This window comes from Myotis brandtii, unplaced genomic scaffold (genome assembly GCF_000412655.1).
Source record: "Myotis brandtii unplaced genomic scaffold, ASM41265v1 scaffold230, whole genome shotgun sequence".
Lineage (NCBI taxonomy): Eukaryota > Metazoa > Chordata > Mammalia > Chiroptera > Vespertilionidae > Myotis > Myotis brandtii.
Window position 1 is genome coordinate 8,315,094 of NW_005358650.1, and position 19,103 is coordinate 8,334,196.

The 19,103-nt window shown below is 42.5% G+C and overlaps 1 protein-coding gene across 4 annotated transcripts in view; it reads right to left on the bottom strand.

Annotated features, from left to right (window-relative positions):
- Window positions 1-19,103, bottom strand: part of MCC (mutated in colorectal cancers) — a 264,652-nt gene that overhangs the window by 107,458 nt on the left and 138,091 nt on the right. The window contains exon 1 of one of the 4 annotated variants that reach the window (XM_014539907.1): window positions 13,507-13,578. The exons of 2 other annotated variants lie outside the window; for them this stretch is intronic. Coding sequence is in view for 1 of the 2 variants with exons in the window: in XM_005866467.2 (XP_005866529.2) it covers window positions 13,409-13,477 (69 nt within the window). In the remaining variant the exon portion in view is untranslated. Of the gene's footprint in view, window positions 1-13,408; window positions 13,486-13,506; window positions 13,579-19,103 lie in introns of those variants that run through there. One more of the 4 variants, XM_005866467.2, reaches the window with a different exon arrangement.

Sequence of the window (19,103 nt, forward strand, 5' to 3'; positions counted from 1 at the left end):
CTTGCTAAAAAGTGTCAAGGTAAACTTGGGCCTTGAAAGAGTGATGGGTTACTATGCTCTCTCCTTGTTTACAGAAACCTTGATTAAGCAATCAGGATGACTCATCACACGGAGGCACGGATCACATTCACCACAGTAATCTACACTTTGCCTTTCAACATGTGCAATTGAGTCAGCTGCTCCCTGCCTGTACCCTGGCTGGGCCGGCAGGTAAGCAGGCAAACACATGAATCCTAAACAGCCTAGAAACTGGAGTAGCCTCAGACCCGGTCTGTAACCCCATCCCCAGCTTACATTTCATGAGGTAAGAGAGGATCAAGAACCAAGTGGGACATGTACGGTGATCCCAAAATCAGTTATCATAAAAATGTATCTAAATGGTAAAGCTTACTATAAGCAAGGATCTGCACAAAGATTTGTTCATAATAAAAAAATGATTAGTCGGGCAAATTGCACGATATGCATAATACACCATGTTGTCAACAAAATAGAGAATTATATATAACAGCTTAACATAGGAATCATAATTTCCCATATGAATACTCACTCCTCCCTCAATTCATTCAGGTTGCCTTCCCGTCATCTCCACCAACCACCTGGAACAAGTTTTCCTTACCCGCAACCCCCCTTCTCTATCCTTTTACTCTTTATTTTTTATAACACTTATTACTACTTGACAATATATTATACAGGTTTCTGGTTGATTCATTCCCCCATGAGACTCTGAGTTCCAAGAAGGCAGGCATGTCAAGAAACTGGGAAAATAGCCAACGGACAAGATGAACTGTGCCTGGCACATGGTCGAACTTCAGACACTATTTGTGGAATGGATAAATTTAGAAAATTAGAAAATTCAGATAAAAGAACTTACATTATCCTTACTCTACCATCTAGAGATCACATCACTAGCAAATATGTCAGACATTTTTCTAATGTAAATATACTTAACATAGCATATGTGAAACAATATGTTTAATATAGTATTCTTCTATACTGCAAACTCACCAAATAGTTCCCTGTATCATTAGCATCCCCTCTAAGTCATCAAATCTAGACAACAATACCATGCTGTGCAGTGGCCCCGCAAGGATGCCAATGTCCCTTTTGATGAGAGCTGCCTAGAACCAGGCACGACCTGCCGTGAATGCTGGCAGCACACTTCCTGTGTGCCAGGGGCCACACAATCGCCTCCCATGGGTTTTCACTGGATTCTCACAAAGCAAGATAGGTGCTATTATTACCTCATTTCGCAGATAAAGAAACTGAGGCAGAGTAAGTTTTTCTAGGATCTGAAACCCCAAACTCGCAATCTGACCCATCCCATTCGCTGTCTCCGCATCTCCTTTACTGTGGGTATCCGGGGTCACACATTTGCAGATCACAGAGCTGGCGTGGGCCAAGGGAGGGAATCGGAGAAGCTAAGATTGCAGATTTGGATGCCGTCCAGCACCAGATGGTTTATAGCATACAGCTCACATGCGAGAAGCCACCGGTATCCGAAGGGAGTTTCAGTGAGACCCCATGTGTTGGAGGGCAGAAGCTTCGGCAGGTGAAGGGCCAGAGGAGCTCTGTGGCCAAACAGACTCATAGAGACCCCGGTCCTGCAAGCGAGCCATCCACTCCCCAAAGCGGGTGTGCCCCGTCCCCCCGGCCAGCACCAGCCTGGCCAGGGCCGGGTGAGACTTCACAGTCCCCTGCCAAATCACAAACAAGTCAGAACAGCGATGAAAGCTGTAACACAAGCCGGTGGCCACAGACTAGAACGAAACACTGCGGCTGAGGCCAGCTTGACAGCATTCCGGCTCTTTTCTGCGAGGAGCCACTTCTCCCTCCGGGTTTCCTGCCACTTTGCCTCTAGAAACCACAACACAATGTAACTCAGATAGGAGCCTAACAACTCAGCATTATTTCAACGAACAGAGCCCCCTTCCCCCTTTCCCTCTAAGGAACACTTTTTATCACAGATGCCTTGACAATTTTCTCTCATATAAGGTGATTTATTCCCCTTTCCTGCCCCCTCCATCTCACAGGCAAATTCTGAAATTAATGAAGTACGGTGTGTGTGTGTGTGTGTGTGTGTGTGTGTGTGTGTGTGTGTGTGTGTGTGTGTGTGTGTGTGTGTGTGTGTGTGTGTGTGTGTGTGTGTGTGTGTGTGTGTGTGATGGCAGAACCAACTAACCCCAGAAGGGGAGCTGCAGACAATACGAGGTCTCCACCTGCGTGCTGCCGTGGGACTCTTCTCTAATACCCTCTTCCCTTGGCGGGAAGCAGCAGGAGGGGTAAAGAGGAGGTCGCACCGGTGGGCTGAGGGGAGAAATGTTCCTCTGGGTGCATGTTTGATCAGTTGCTTCAGACTTTCTCTAAATGGAAGGAGCTCCCATGGGGAGGCACCATCTTCCAGCCCATACGTGTGGCTCCCAACAAACACACGCGTGGTCCCAGACAGGGCTCAGTGGGGAGCTTTGGGGCAATCACCAACGGCAGTGGATATGGCACTGCTCCCGTCCCACGATATAGGTTCATGTGCAAATTAAATTGCTCCTGGGCTTATAAGGGCGGGCAGAGCTGCACATCTTCCCAAGCCCACAAAGTCAGGCCTCATAGTTAGTTCAAACATAACACAGCAAGAGAGGTGACATCTAATCCTCGTCTCGAGTCCCTTGCAATGCCCACCTCCGCCCCAACACCCCTTTTCTCTACCTCCTTGCAGACACACCACTGGAACGCAAACAGAAAAATTCCCTAAAGCCGCCTTATTTTGTTTCCTGAAAGCAGAAAGGCAGGGAGCAGAAAATGTCTTAAAGATTTCTGTCAAAGAATAAACCATTTCCAACATAAAGATGTCAAAGGAAAGCCTAAATCCAGCAGCAACTAGAAATACTGCAGTTTCCACAATATAAAAACCCAAATTCCCCCGAACTATTAAAGCTAAGCTTCACTGCTAAAGAAGTTGTTCCTGTCAATCACTAGGCATAGAAGCAAATACAGAGGCAGAAAACAACGGCATTCAGATGCAGTTTCCGTAGAGGCCGAGCGAGTTGCCCTGTGAGGTCAAAATCCTGAAATGCTAATGATGAAACAGTGCTGGTGATATTATAGTTCAAATGCAAGTGCCATTCTGAGATGGATTAGCAGGATTATGAGATCCAAAGACTCTGTGAGATAGTCTTCCCATCAATTTCAACCCAGAGCATTGTTTATCAAAAAGATTGAGCTTCTTTCTGGGCTCCCAGAAAAATATCACAGAAGTGGAATGGGATCACCTCACTCTGAGGTGGGAAGTGAATTAGCGGTAGCCGACAGGCACATGATGTGCTCTCACATGGAGGGCAGTGGTGCACAGCCCCAGTCCATGGGCTGGCATTGCAGAAGGGGGATTCAGGTTTGCTGTACCCGTCACCCCTGACAGTGATGCTGGTTAGGTCTTAGAAGGTGCAGCGCAGGCTGTGGGGTTCCCCTCTGGAAGGCCTTTCAAGACAGGGGCGAGTCTCCTCTCTCTGGGATAATGTGGGTGCAGCCTTGCCCGAGTGTTTAGTCTATGGCCTCTCGGAACCATTCCAGCCTGATGATTCTCTCATTTTACACCAACAGATGCACTGGAGCAGAAAAGGTGAGTCAACCCCCAGAGCGGTTATGGGGCGAAGAAAAGCAGAGGTTATGTCAAGGGAAGCACGGGCACCTCAAAGTAAGCTTTTGCTTATTTGTTTTCTGTTTTGTTTTTGGTTTGTGTTTAAACCCTGGCAATAGCGGTTCCTATAACAGAGTAACACTGACAGGAGCGCAGGATTTGCGCACTTCATTTCCTGCCACCCTATGGCCTGAGCCATGGCATTCACACGCCTGCTGGGCGAGAGCCACCCAGAAAATGATTGTAACGGAACTGGACACTTACTTAAAGTGATTGCAACATAAAGGAGTGGTTCCTCTCCCAAATAATAGGCTAGCGCAGCGATTTCCAACCTTTTTCAATTCATAGCACACAAAACACTAATTACTAAAATTCTGACCAAAAAAAAAAAAAGGAGGCATACTTTTGATTTATTCACACTGGACGGCTATTGTGTTGTCTGTTGTCATTTTTAAATTTTTATTTGACAACCTAAGGGAAAAGAGGCCAGTGCCCGTGAGTAGATATTTTGTCAGGTATTGCATGTTTTAAACATTCGTGAGGCACAGCAGTTGAAAATCGCTGGGCCGGACGGCGAAAGGTAAAGATCTGTTCCATTGGCAGTGGAACAGATCTAAACTCTCTTTGAAATAGTCTTTCCAGGGGCTGAGAAATCTGATCTACAACTATCAACTTCCTCTTTCAATTGCCATCTTAAAAGAAATCAAAATTATTCAAAATTTGCCAACTGTCTCAAAATTTTAAAAATTAAAAATGTATCCTACCTCATTCCAGATACTATATTCTGTTGGGCAATGGATTTATGTTCACGAAGAAAAAGTGGAAACATATTGTATCATTTCCTGGGGAAAACACAGAGCCTGAGAGTATCCTTGTAGGTAAAGCCACAAGGTTATGCTGAACTTTTTTTAGTCATTTCACATAACTAACGCAATATTAACCACGGCATGTCACGGCAAGACTAGTGCAGCTTATACACTATTCATCTTGCATCAATATGGCAACCAGAGAGCCGTAAGGAATTGATAAGTGAAATGTGGAGTGTTAAAATTTTGCTGAAAATGTGTTTTTTCCTAATAAGCTCCAGATGTTAAGAGTACCTTCATATCCATTTAGACCAGTGCTTACATGATCTGTTCTTTGAAACCTGAAAAAATATACTTGCATTTCTTTCTCCCACTTCATTTTATGGACGAAAGTACAGTTATTGACATTCTTTTTACAAAACTTTAAAAAAAGATTAGCTCGGCCCATAAGTCAAATGATTTCCATAGAGGTAGGTTAATAGAGTATACAGAATGATAAATTTATGCTATGAAGGATGATAATATGAAGCAGAACTCCCCTATGGTGAGTTCAAATTCCAGAATATGCCATATGCACAAAACTTGCAGTTTATGGAATCCTGAATCTCCAAATTTGAATAGCAGGTGCAGGCCAGGCAACCCATGCTTTTGCGCTGTCTTTATGTTTTTATTAAGCCCACCCGGTGGGTGGCGGTGGCAGAAAAGAGGGCAAATAGATTGGTGGGTGAGTGGAGTTGGGGGAGCAGGCAGGGCAAAAGACTCGTGGCAAGGCTAATTCCATGGACTGCATTTTACCCCTTACAGTCTGTAGTGCAAAGAGCCCCTGGATTCGGGCTAGATCAGCAGCAACATCTTAGGCAGTCTTCAGCCCCATTATATCCACGACTGCTCCTGTAGGCATTCAGTAGAAGCAACCAACTGGTGTAAAGACTGTGTTGGCTAAGCAGGCAGAGCTTTAAGACAAGCCCCTCCTGTCTCCCCCTTCCCAGATCATCTGCCTGCATAGAAATATTGGAACCGCCACTGTCCCAGATGCCTGCCCTTTGACCTGGGGAAAGGGGAAGAGGAGACAATGACCTGCATCACTCTTACTGTTTTGTGGCTAAGAAGGGAAGAGGAAAAAAAAATCAAAGGTAGGAGGAAAGGGGAAATAGAATGGGTAGGCCGTATGCATGGAGGCAGCCATTAATTCTGAAGGAAGCCAAGAAACCCAGAAGAAAAATAAAGAGAAGATAATTAAATTAGCATTATAGGTCAAGAAAAACAACAACAACCATGGACCCTTTGAAAGCCTTCTCCTTGCAGCACCATTTCTATACATAAATGTGTCAAAGCCTTCACCTTGCATCATCTCCTGTAATGATATCCCCACACCCTCCCAACCCAGCACTGTCAGGAGCACTCAAGCTTAGATAATTGGGTGGAGTTGAGCTGTGGCATGAGAAATAGCTGGAGGCTGTTCTGGCAAAAGAATGCCCTTTTCAGACTCGGTCAAACGGCTCAGGTACAGAGCAAAGGGGTTAATGTTCAAGTTCAGAAACTCATTGCTGGTCACCTTCTGGCCACGGGGAGACACAAGGGTGGTTTCTTAAAATGCATCGACTTGCCCTCTTCCCCGTGACAGGTCACCTTTTGAACTGGGGTGGGATGACTTGGGAAGAAAATAGAAAGCTCTGCCGCCAGGCACTGCTGTGAGAGTGGGGAACAATCAGAGGACTGTCTTGAAAACAAAATGCCTCGTAATAGTAGCTATTCAAGCAGCAAGAGGCAATTCAGAGAAGGGCACTGCTTGGAAGATCAGCATAAATGATATGTTTTTATTCTGCTCCAGCATTGATGCATTGCCCGACTTCACTTCGGTTAAGTAAAGTACTTTCTTCTGGGCACGGCAAGTACATGATACCTCAGCCATAACTACTATGTAGAATTAGGTGGATGCCCCACGTTTCAACTCCAATGTAAAATTCTTAGGATTTTTAATAAGATGCACAAGTGGCTTTATTATTATTTTTTAAAGGACAAGATCATCAGTGGGTCTGGTGTTCATGGAGAGAAAGTAACAAATGTGGCGGCGAATGTGTCTATATTCAAGTTTTTTCTTTCTTCCCAGCAATTACTTCTTTTAAACAAGGGCAAGTAGAGCGGTAGGATGTACCTAGTTCCATTATTTCTTTTATCCTTTTCTTCAATGGACTTCATTTCTACCCTGTGGCAGAAACAAACATCCTTCTCTTGTAGAACTGGGCAATACCCCCGTTTCCCATCTCCCGGGCAAGAAGCCACATTTCTGAAAATTTCTGACAAACCACCACCACAGGAATGATGGGAAGCTCGGCTGCTTGTGTGTGTGGGCCTGTAATGAAAGTACCTCAGGGCCCAATCTCTGCATGCCCCCACCCACTCCTGCTGCTTTATCTCTTCCGTGGAAGTTAATACCTACCTTATTCACTTTCCAGGGATACTGGGGAGATGGGGAAATGTTTATATAAGTGCCGTATGTTACAAGCACTATAAAATGCTATTTTCAATATATGATAACAGTTCAAGGTGGTACTTACTGACTTTTACAGCTCCCCTTACTTGAGTCCTTAAAATTCTGTGTTAATCTCTAACACACTTTATAAAGTTTGACAAAAAGTCACATTGCAGACTGTGTTCTCTTTGCTAATGGGGCCAACAATGCAGTATGAGCAAGTACCTCTGAGTGTTCTGCTCCCACACAGAAGCCCTGAGGAGCTGATCTTTAAGGACAAGACTTGAAATTGGGGGGTTAGGACCCACATATTGCCAAGTCACTCTCAATATCTTTACACTAATGAGAGTCTCAGAAAGTAAAGAGTGAATGTTTGGCTCCCAATATCAGGATTTCTGCATCCTGAACGCATCCTGAACTGAGACTCCTCCCAAGTGCTGGGGATGAGTGTCTCAAACTTTGGTTTCAAATATGCTGGATGCTCTTGTGAACCATTTCTGTTTTTCAGGGGTGTTTGGCCATGACCTCATTAAATCACAGAACATGAATTCCTGGAAGCTCACTCAGATGGTCTTCAACACAAAACCTCTAACTCACAACTGCGCATGTCAACAGGGAAGTTCCTGAGGCAGGTTCTTCAGAGCATAACTGCAGCAGGGCACAAGATAACTTCCCATCATACAAGGGACCGTTTTCATGACTCTAATGACTAAAGAAGAACACAGAATACAGAGCGGTCCCGTCACTCTGGAACCCATTAGCCTGCATTTCTGCCCCCAGTGTACTAAGCTTCATTCTGGCAATCAGCTGACAAGGGCAAAAATGCACAGATAAGCAACAGGTGCAAACCCAATTAACTCAGAAAAAATATTTGGTGGCTCTTGTTCCATATCATTTCACAATGGTCACTGGGCAACCTCCACGGAAAAACGCAGCTATGGCGAAGGAATTCTCCAGAAAGTGTGGGGTTTCAAGGCACAGAGAGCTTCAGAGATATCTGCTTGTCACACCAGGAAGCCCAGACACTGTTCTAAGAAGCCTCACCGAACAAAGGCTCTCTCCCTTCCCTGCCCCTATGACCCACCTCCCATCAGTTGAACTTCTTAATCTAGAAAAAATAAAATGGAAAGCTATCCAAATGCTGGTTGACCACCTTCAGGCACTGTGGGAGCCTTGGGAAAGAATTACTTAGGAAAGGGATTCTGTATGAGGACACATAGGATACTTTTCTCCACGAAAGGAGTGGAAGACAACAGACACACATACCCGTGGACAGTTCATACCACATGAACATAATTCAACTCAAAAAATCCAGGTACCTGGCTTAATACTGATGACCAAGTGCCACTTAAAAATGAGACAGAATTCAGAGCTGGCTGGCCCAGCTTCTGTCCAGGTGACCACAAAACCACCAGAGTCAACATCTCAGGAGTCAAAAATTGCCTCTTTAAAGTTATTTCACAGTCTGGGTAAGGTTTTGGAGGTTATTGCACTACTTAGCTTCTTTGGCAATTCATCTAGATATGATATATGCTTCATTTTCTCTCACACAGTATGTGGTCAGCTACTTCCTACAGCTTTATCACTGAGAAATATTTACTTCCCATGTACATCTCTTCCCCTTCTAGGTAACATTATTTGAATAAAAAGGGGAAGGGGTGCCCTGGCCAATGTGGCTCAGTGGTAGAGTGTCAGCCGGGCACAGAAGGGTTGCAGGTTCAATTACTAGTCAAGGGCACATACCTGGGTTGGAGGTTCGTCCTGAGTTTAGGAGGCAACCAACTGATATGTCTCTCTCACATTGATGTTCTTCTCTCTCTCTCCCTCCCTCCCTCTCACTCTCTAAAAAGTGTGGGGGAGGCAAATATAAGATTTTGCTCTTTCCCCACACCTTTTAAATATTGTCAAAACCAGGCTACAAGACAGAAGACCCCATCTATGGCCATCTGTCCATCTTTTTAAAAAAATATATATTTTTATTGATTTTTTACAGAGAGGAAGGGGAAGGGATAGAGAGTTAGAAACATCCATGAGAGAGAAACATGGATCAGCTGCCTCCTGCACACCCCCCACTGGGGATGTGCCCGAAACCAAGGTACATGCCCTTGACCAGAATCGAACCTGGGACCCTTCAGTCTGCAGGCTGACGCTCTATCCACTGAGCCAAACCGGTTAGGGCGCCATCTGTCCATCTTAAGATAATTACCGATATGCTGGATGTACCATAATTTAACCAACAACCAATTACTGGATATGTTACCAGTTTTCTTTGTTGTATGATGCTGCAATGAAGAACAATAGGAAAAATTCCTGAAAATGGAATTATTTGGCTAAAGCTTCTGAGAGATTGTCTCCCCACCCCCATAAACTATTGTAGCATATACTTCTGCCAGCCATATCTGTTTTGCTTTATTCTCAACAACTATAGATATATCATTTAAATATTTTTTGCCCATATGGTTCCAAGATGACTTTTAGTTTTCATTTCCTTGACTATTTAAGGTTAATTTTTTTCATAAATCTATTGGACATGTGACTTTATTTTTAAATTGTCTGTTCATGTTCTTTGCCCATTTTGACAGGATGCTGACTTCTTAGTGTTTGATGTGTATTACAGATATTAACCTTTCCCCATATGTATTGCAAATATTCTTTCCCAGTTGGCTGTTCACTTTTTAATTTATATAGTGTTTCCTGACATCAATGCTTTATATTCTCATGTTGTCTCAATAAATATTTTCCTTTATAGATCTTTCCCTCTGCTTCTTGTTTAAAAAGTTCTTCTCCACTCAGATCAGATAGTTACCTACATTTCCTTCATTGTGATTTTAAAGAATGTAGTCATCTTAATCTTTACTTATCTGGAATTTACAATTCCAGGTATACAGTAAATTACAAATCTAAGTTTGTTGTTTTTATTTAGTATTATCCTATTACTACTGAATAATTAAACCCTTTCTACTGTTCTTATATGTAGCCATTACCATGTTGCTAACTCCTTTTTTATTACTTTAAATTATAGTATTAGAATGTTTAATGTTGCATTAGTATAAAATCTCCCCTTTGCTTTTTCAAAAATATTTAATCCATTTGTTCATTGATAAACACAGAATTATGAAGATTAAAAAAAATCTCATAGGGTTTTGGGTAGAATATATATTTTTTCTTTTTTTCCCAGGAATGTCATGCTACAAACCATTCTTAGTGCCCACTGTTCTGAGCACTGAGTGCAGAAATAGCCACTTCCTCTGTGCCCTGACGTCACAGGTGAAGCACGGCAGCTGTGTCTGTGGTGCCGGTAGGTCCAGCACCTGCAGGGCAGCGGTTCGAACAATATTAAAAACTTCCACTCTCCCCCATCAGTGTAGTCATGTATAAGACTGGATCTCATAAAATAACATGGACATTCCATGTAATCAATTGTAATGTTCTTGGTAGATCTCCTTAACCTAGACTCAATTTCTTAAGGACAAACACCATGTCTATTTTGCTCCTCCATCTATTAGATTCCTAACAGCCAGCATAGTGCAAGAACATGTATAATTACCGAATGAATTAAATCCAAGTGACCCTAAATATCTAACTTAGTGCCTGTAACTCAAAATAGCTAACATAGCATTGTAACTCTGCACTTGGTGTGTATAAACTGAGCAAAGGTATACAGTGGATTTATAGGCTATCGCACCCAACTATGACCAATGGCATAACCAACTTCAAAGATGGAGACCTTCCTTACTGCAATACCAAAACAAAGGGCAAGAGAAAGTGGAGAATCACACAGGGGTAGATTAATATGAACTAAAATGATCAGATGAGGAATTCATGCTTGAGAACTACAGAAATTTACTAGATTGAGGTCCTTTTACATCATTGCCATGGAGGAGTACAGAGGTCAGCAAACTACTTTCAAAAATCCCCAGACCCACCTGGCCAGGTGGCTCAGTTGGTTGAGTGTTGCCCCATACACAAAAAAGTTGTGGGTTCAATTCCAAGTCTGGGCACATACTTAGGTTGCAAGTTCAATTCCTGGTCCAGGAGGGAAAAGATCAACGTTTCTCTCTCACATCAATGTTTCTCTCTTTTTCTCTCCTTTCCTCTCTCTCCAAAATCAATAAAAGAAATATCCTTGGGTGAGGATTAAAAAATAAATAAATCCTAGATCCAGTCAGTACTCAGAGAGATTTAGGTTAAAGAGCAATGGCCCAGGACAGGGCTGGGTAGCGAGAGAGCATCGTGAGTCAAAATTATGGCCTGAATCAGTGTTCCTGACTAGTCTTCTTTCCAAAACCTTGCTAAAGGGACTCAACTAGTAAAAATCAATCTGCTGGTGGAACCTGGAAGCGAAGAGGTGAATCATGCCCCGATTCCTGGTAAGGACCACCTCCTTGATTTATGACACCCAGGGAGCACCTCTTTTGATCTAACAATTTACAAGTTTTAAGATATATTTACAAAGATATTTGTTGTAGCATTATAATAATGACAAAAAGTAAACAAAACAATTGAAACACAAATGCCTATCTACAGGGGGAGGGAATGGATAAACTGTGGCATATCCACATTTTGCAGCTGTGAAAAAGAATAAGACCGATTGGACATATTAGCAAGAAAACCATACTATATTAAGTTTAAAAAAGAGTTAATATTAGGATGTAGGTAGTCTGAATTATTTTTATAAAAATATTTACCACATATCTGAATATTTGTGTATTGTACATAAGCATTGATGGATATTAAAGAATAAACACCAATTTTCGACATGGGTTAAGTAGGGAGATAAATATATGTGAGAAAGGGCCTGACTTGGCTTTTCCAGGGTATACTTCTATGTCAGCTTGTGACAAGGGGCATGCACAGTTTCTGTTCTTGAAAGGAGAGGCTAACAACTTCTTCTTGAAAATAAACAGATGTGTCAACAAATTTTGAAAAAAAGGGGGTATTAACAATGCAAATGTAAAATTATCTTAGAATGATCAGAAGTAGAACAAACAAAATAATGAGCCTCATTAGAACATACTTGAGACAGTCAAACTTTGATGACTCAAAGCTGGAAAGAGGTACTACAATTAGTTTTCCTTTGATTTCAGGGACTTATTTATTCTGCTTATCTCAACACAGAGCGAACAGACCAAATGGTTTTGAAAGGTCCTAAACAGTTCTCAACATTTGGGCATATTCCAGGAAGACTAAGTTAATTCAGCTATTCACAGAGTGGCACATTTGACAGGAAAAATGCAAATCAGATTACTGTAGTTAGTGTTCGATTAGCCACTCAAACTGGAGGGGGAGCAGTGGCAGATAAGTAGAGATGATGCTGCAGCTGCTGGCATTTATTTGGCTTTTGAAAGCTTTGTTCAACTTGCTCAGGAAAATATTTAGGGGGTTTGTATGAGATTTTCAGTGGAGTACACCCGAGGCTAAATTAAAGACCAACCAATGATATTCCTTATAATATACTCTGAAATACAGTCAACTCTAAGGAAGAAATAAAATCATTCCCAATCAGCTATCCCTAGAGTACTTTTCATAAATATTTTCAACCTCTAGGTCATAACCTATAAATGAATCTAGAAATAAATTTAGTGTGTTGTGATCACCATGGATATAGATTTTCAAAATGTCTGAACACCACTGCGTTACATACTCCCATTTCTCCTGTCCCTATTCCTCCACCTCCTACTCCCAACCAGCAGGAGCAGATCACTTTCTCTCAAGTCTGCACAGCCACATCCTGTGCTGATTTGCAAGAAGCAGACTTTGCCATTAAAAAAAAGTCAAGTTCAAGTAACCATTCAACAATTTAAGAGACAATTATTTTCTCCAGCTCTCAACAAAGTGTTTGTTATAACGGGTACGTTTGTTGTAATGGACTCTGCCTTTGGATTTCTCCTGAGACACAGTTCCTAAAGTCCCTTTTCTTGTACATTGAGATACTAGGTAGGAAGGAGGGGGATTACTACAGGAAAGCTGTAACACTGGGGTCAGGCTGGGTTCCCAAGGATTTCATGGACAGCCCAGCACCAGCAGCTAAAGAACAAAGATGACACGCGCCCTGAATGCAACCGCTAGGAAACCCTTCAATCGGAAGAGTGACGTTTAGCAGCTGTGCTGCTGGCACTTGGAATTCCAAAGACGACTGTTGCCAGCAGAATCCTCAGGGTAAACACATTTACTACTGAAGCTCTCGCATGTGTCTCCCACACAGAAGTATGACACTGATCTCAAATCCAATAGACGTGGGTGACAGCTCCCTTGTGCTCAAAACATGTTCAGCTGCCCACCAGACCTCTGTACCCAAAGGGACACACTCGCCACACTCCAAACTCAACTGCCTTCTTCCCTTGCCAGCCAACACCCCCCTAACCCCCACCCAAAGCTCTATTGTCTCCTTCAACCAAAGGAACAGATAAGTGCCAAGAGCCAGGTTCCACATGCCCACTTGCCTAAGCCTGAGACTCGGGCATCCTTTTCGAATTTTTCCTCCCTAATCCTCATTCTTACCGTTAATTTCTGTTGATCTGACCTCATCCATCTCTCTGGAAACTGTCCACTCTTCCCCCGGCCTGCCATATACTCTAGCTCGGGATACCACTGCTCACCTGGATTGCGACAACAGTGTTTTAACTGGTTTTCCTCCTCAGCCTTCTCTCCACACTGTTCTCTAAAGCCAGCCCAACACTCTAAAGTGCAATGCTGAGTATATCACTTTTCTTCTAAAAGATAACTAAAAACAAACAGCAACCCTTCAATAGCCATTGAATAGACTCCACCCTCAGGTAGAGTCCAAATTTCTTAATGTGGCCTAAGGACTGTTCCCCTACTCAAAGCTTTCATCTCTGGCCATACTGAACCAATTGCAGTTCTCCAGATAAATCATGACCCCCACCCCCCCAAGGCCACTGAACTCCACGTGTCACTCAGGTGACCTCTAGAAAGACTTCTTGGGCCCTGGTGGGCACCACTCCCATGTACCCTTCCTCAATCCTATCACAGCATCTGTCAAAGTACTCATGGCTTCATTTCTTGGGCCTCCACCCCTGGGTCTGTAAATGCCTTGAGGAGCAGGATTAAGCCTCACTGGTTTATAACACCCAACAATGCGCCTGCCACAATGTAAGTATTGAATACATGTATGTTAAAGATTAACATGAATCAATTCTTCTGTTTGGGGCAATGGGAACTATGGAAAAGTGAAGCCAGAAACTGAAGGTCATTGTGTGATTTGCACAATTATGCAATGTGGACACTCAGCAGTGGTTAGGAAACCATAAAACCTGGAGGTATGAAAGGATGGAAAACCTGGAGCTAGAGGGTCATGCAAGGACTCTCAGCCGCACAACAGAAAAACAAAAGGAAGCATTCAAATCAATTATAAAAGTCTGCTTATGATGCTAAACAATGTCAACATTAAGTATATTTTGCCTTAAAACCACTTTATATGAAGAAATTAGACCAAAAAAAAATCACAATTGTAAAAGCTATTACATTTCTCCATGGTCCCTTCCAATTTTTATCTGTTTATCTATCTATATATTTTTAAACTAGCTATAATAAGAACATACATATGAATGTCAAGGGGGGGGGAGGAGACATATGTAATACTCTTTGTAATACTTTAAGCAATAAAACAAAATTAAAAAAAAAAGAACATACATATATTGCCAAATCAGTGTTATTCTGTGTAGTTTTCCCAAGTGGCTACACAGTCTTCATACACATAATTTTAATGACTGAGTAAATGCCATGAAGCAAATACATTATAATTTTCTTAATCATATTTAGGTAGTTTCTAAGTTGTATTAATGTAAATAATGTTTGTAACAGACACATAAAACAAATAGACGAGATATCGCTTTTTAAGAAAATTAGAACAGAATTAATTTTTTCCCTTCATTTTAGAGGATTATTTCAGTACCCGAAAGAACCTGGAAAGAATGCATGGCTGGGACACTGTCCACATGAGCGACATTTAAAACCATGGCTAGTGTCGTTACGAAAAAAAGGGTGTACAAATCAAAACACACGCCTGGTATACAAAGAGGAATGAGCATGTGGTGATAGAGAAGAACCGAGAAAGGAAGAGATGCTGCTGAAATAAAGATAAACAGGAATCTACACAGGCCAGGTGCAAACGCAAGACAGACATGAGAAAAGCAATTGTAGAGTTACTCTTGGTTCTCAGATGGTTAACTAAGACTCTATACCCTTCAGCTGTCCCTGTTCAGAAACGGGATATCACAGCGGTGAGTGGACCATCTCGGTATCTGAGGGCACAGCCGCTTTTCCAGGAAGGTGGCTAGGCGCCAGATTTTAACCTGAAAGCCATGACTGCCCGCAGAGGATTTCACTTTCCCCAATAGCTGGGGGACTAGAAGGAAGAGGAGGAGAAACAAACAAGGGGAGAAGTGGCTATCAGGGCAGAATGTCTATGAGGGACATTTGGGGAGCATATCTGAAGGAATAGAATCTATGTCCATGATGAGCGGTCACTCAATAATACTCCTTCCTCACCCCTAGCTCTGGCCTTGCAGTGACAGCTGACTTCAGCCAACAGCCTGATTCCTTCTTCGGTAAGTTTCTTATAATTAAAATTTGATTCAGCCCTCATGTAAATATTATTTCTCACACAACTGTCATCTTCTATCATTCTTCTGCTAACCTCAACAATTTTCCCATTCCACTGCCACTGCCAATGGGTAATAAAATCCTCCTAGATATCTTAATTAATATGCTGTTTTCTTTCTCTCCTGCCCTAGTAGCACGGACCCTGTGCCAGTGGAGGGCAATGGGATCTGGTCTCCCTGCAAACACACAGATGGGTCTCAAGTCAGTGCAGCCCTATTTCTGTTTGTCATTTGTTTTACCAAAACAATTTACAACAATATTTATATATCCTCTAAGAAGCCAGATTACTGTTAAGCCTTGAATTCGGCAGAGCTTAAAAATAAGGAGAAGGAAAAAATGGTCAACAAGTCATATTTCACTGTTAAAAAGACTATCTATCTCATGTGCCCTCCCCACGCCTCTTCCATGCCTCATTCAATACCCTACAGAGACCCTTTAAGAACACAGTCTGTGCTTTCAGCAATAACTGACATCCCTGTAAATCTATGTAATGTTCAAAAAGTAAATCCAGTGCTTTCTGCTGCCCATATAGCAACATTAATCTTATGAGCAGTACTACAGAGCACCTTCCTCCCCCCTGCTCCCCTCCCTCCATCTGCTTTAAGTAGGGCAAGTATTTTACTCATGTTAATTGTTCTGACAGATGAGGATCAACACTGCTTTAATCCATTTGCAGCCTAGCACTGGGAACATTTGTCTTCTCAAATGCTGTTAGAGGCAAGTACACTGGCTGCTGGTAACACGAGAGCTACTTTAGGCAAGGCTGGGTGCTCCTACATGACTGGCTTTACTTTCCTTGTAGGGAAAATCCAAGGGAAATTCTTCCCAAAACTAGTTCAAGGTTGTTTGGTTCCCATTGTGGTTGAGTTTTGATCCTTTTAAAACAGTAGGTAGCAGGATTTCATTAAATTGAGACAAACTGAATTGATGTCTATTGATTTCTTTTAAAATGTTAGTATCTTCCCCTTTACCAATTTATCCTATACAAGTATCTACAAGACAAAAGGACACAAGTGAATTCAGTAGGATTTTGCTATAAAATTCAACAATCCAATGAGCAACCGTGTGCATTTTGCAAGGATATGCCGCCTCTTTATGACTCACACTGGAGAGCCGAGGCCTGCCAGTGTTGACAAGAGCATAGGCACACCTGGATTCAGATCCCAGCTCCACCAGTGAACGCCATGCCCAGCTACCATAGGTACTGCGAGGATCAAATGATTTAGCACATTTAACACCCAGCCCAATACTGTCCCTAGCCAAGGGCTTTGGGTGTGGTTCACTTAAGCTATGCTTAAGCATACATAAATCTTGGTTCGGAATTACCCGAAAAAGTAGCTTCATATGATGTGTGAAACATTCCCTAGCTATTTCTACTCACACCCAAGAGGTGTAGTCAAAGGCGACTTTTACAGAGAATGGAGGCAGTGGCCTGACACCCCTTCCCTGTGTTAGGAGAGATGCGGCTCGTCACACTGTCCTCCCGGCACCATTTCTTCACAAGCTTCTGCTCATCCCGACCTGTTTTTGAATTTGCCATTTCCTCTTTCCTAATGCCTCTGTCTCTGGTCTTCTTTCTATTTCCTCTTCAATTCCATCCTGTCCCCCATACTTTCAATTTAATAAGCTTATACATTTTAAGTGTTCAGTACAGGGCTGCTAGCTCAGAAATTTAATGAAGACAAATATATATGGTTTGATTCAGATTCATGGAATATGTTGCATAGAGAACCTACTTGCAAAGCACACTCATTGCCCCCTCACAGGCAGGAGTAGCGATTTCCTCCTCCTCACCCTTTTGCTTTCAACCCTGTTCAGGCTACAGGGGGGAGAAGAGAGTAAATAGACAAGAGAATATTCTCGTTTGTGGCTCTGTCTTCTTCAACTTTCAGGTAAGGGTGTGGCCCACAATCAGCTGCTTAACAAAAATTACTATACCTGACATGAGAAATGCTTATTCTGCCAGTCCTTCTTGCCCCAAATGAGTATACATTCCCACATATGTTAGGATTTCAGCAGTGTAACAAAGATCATTCTTTTATCTATACAAGAGAAAATAGTAAATCATTAATGGTCAAACATATCTGGATGTGAGAGTTTAGGTAATTTTGGTTTTAGTATTTTTCTGACTTTCTATATTTTACACAATGGGTACGAATTACTTTTCTAATCAGGAAAAAGTGTAATTATGTAAAGTCACTTATGTTCTGTCTATCCCGCATTCAGCAGCCTACTTTGCAAGCCATCATTACCCCTGTTTACAATTTGATCTGAAGTGATCCTGAGTAGCCACCTCTAATTTTAAAAAGCCAAGCGTCCACTTGCCAAATTGATTACATTCGTGTAGCAGTGCCCTGAAAACCAGCATGCATTCTTCTAAGCTCCAAGTTTTACACTGAGACCAATGAATATCTCTATGAACTGATGACACCATTAAAGACAACCTAGTTTAAACCATCCAAGACAGACGATCTAGACCAGCAGTCACCACCTTTCGGACCTCATGGACCACCAGCTGGCAACTGCTGCTCCAAAAGTTTCCTTAAACCAATGGTCGCCAACCTTCGGACCTCACAGACCACCAGGGGTCCACAGACCACCGGTTGGGGACCGCTGATCTAGACGGTGGCCGAATTTAGAGAATTCCTGATGATAGATTTTGATGGGAAACTTTGATTTCCAAGAAGCAGTTTTCCTGAGCTGCTGCTAACAGAATATGCTGGATGCACACAGGCCTCTTTAGGACCATGCTAGGCACATTTCTGACCAGCCCTATTTGTCGGCATACCAAGACCTGTCCTGAAACATCTGCATAAGAATTTACAAATGGATTCTGATAAGTTATACTTTTATTTGGACTAGAAAGAAATTTAGCTTGGCTGTTCTCTTGTTTTTAATTGTTGAAGTCAATATTTAAGAAAATAAAAGACAACACACATGAACTCCAAAGACAAAACTGGTAACATTGAACAAAAGTACTTGTGTCTGTAACTATGACAGGGAATGTGAATGAGAGAAAACGCACAGTGGCCTTCACCATATCCTGACTGTGCACTGTCATAGGAAGAGTGGGTCAAATCTGACCTTGTTCTCTGGGCCTCAGATACAGAATGGGAATAACACCTCCTCATTCCCCAAGGATTCAAAGAAAGGAAGTGTATGAATGAATGGAAATAGTGACAAAGTTGACAAAAATGTGAGGTGTTAGGGTTACAGCATTAATCTCAAAAGGCAAACCTCAAACCAAAATGAGTATCATCCACCCAGAGAGTTCCCTTCTTCACATGTAAAAGCCAGAGCTGCAAAGCCAAAATCACATTAAAAAAAAAAAAAAAAAAAGACAAACGAGCTCCTGGCCACTGTGCTAAGACTGGTTATGTGACTGCAGTCCCATCATAGACTCCGAGCTCCGCCAGGTCCTGGTGCTTACACCAGTCACCAGGCAGGGAGGGTGTGTTCCCTGTCAGCTGTGGCTCATCTGTTCTTTCCTAACCACTGGCCAGAGGCCCTGCTGCAGGTACGAGGCAGGGACACACTGTATTCCATGTCAGCTCACTGGATCCTGCTGGAC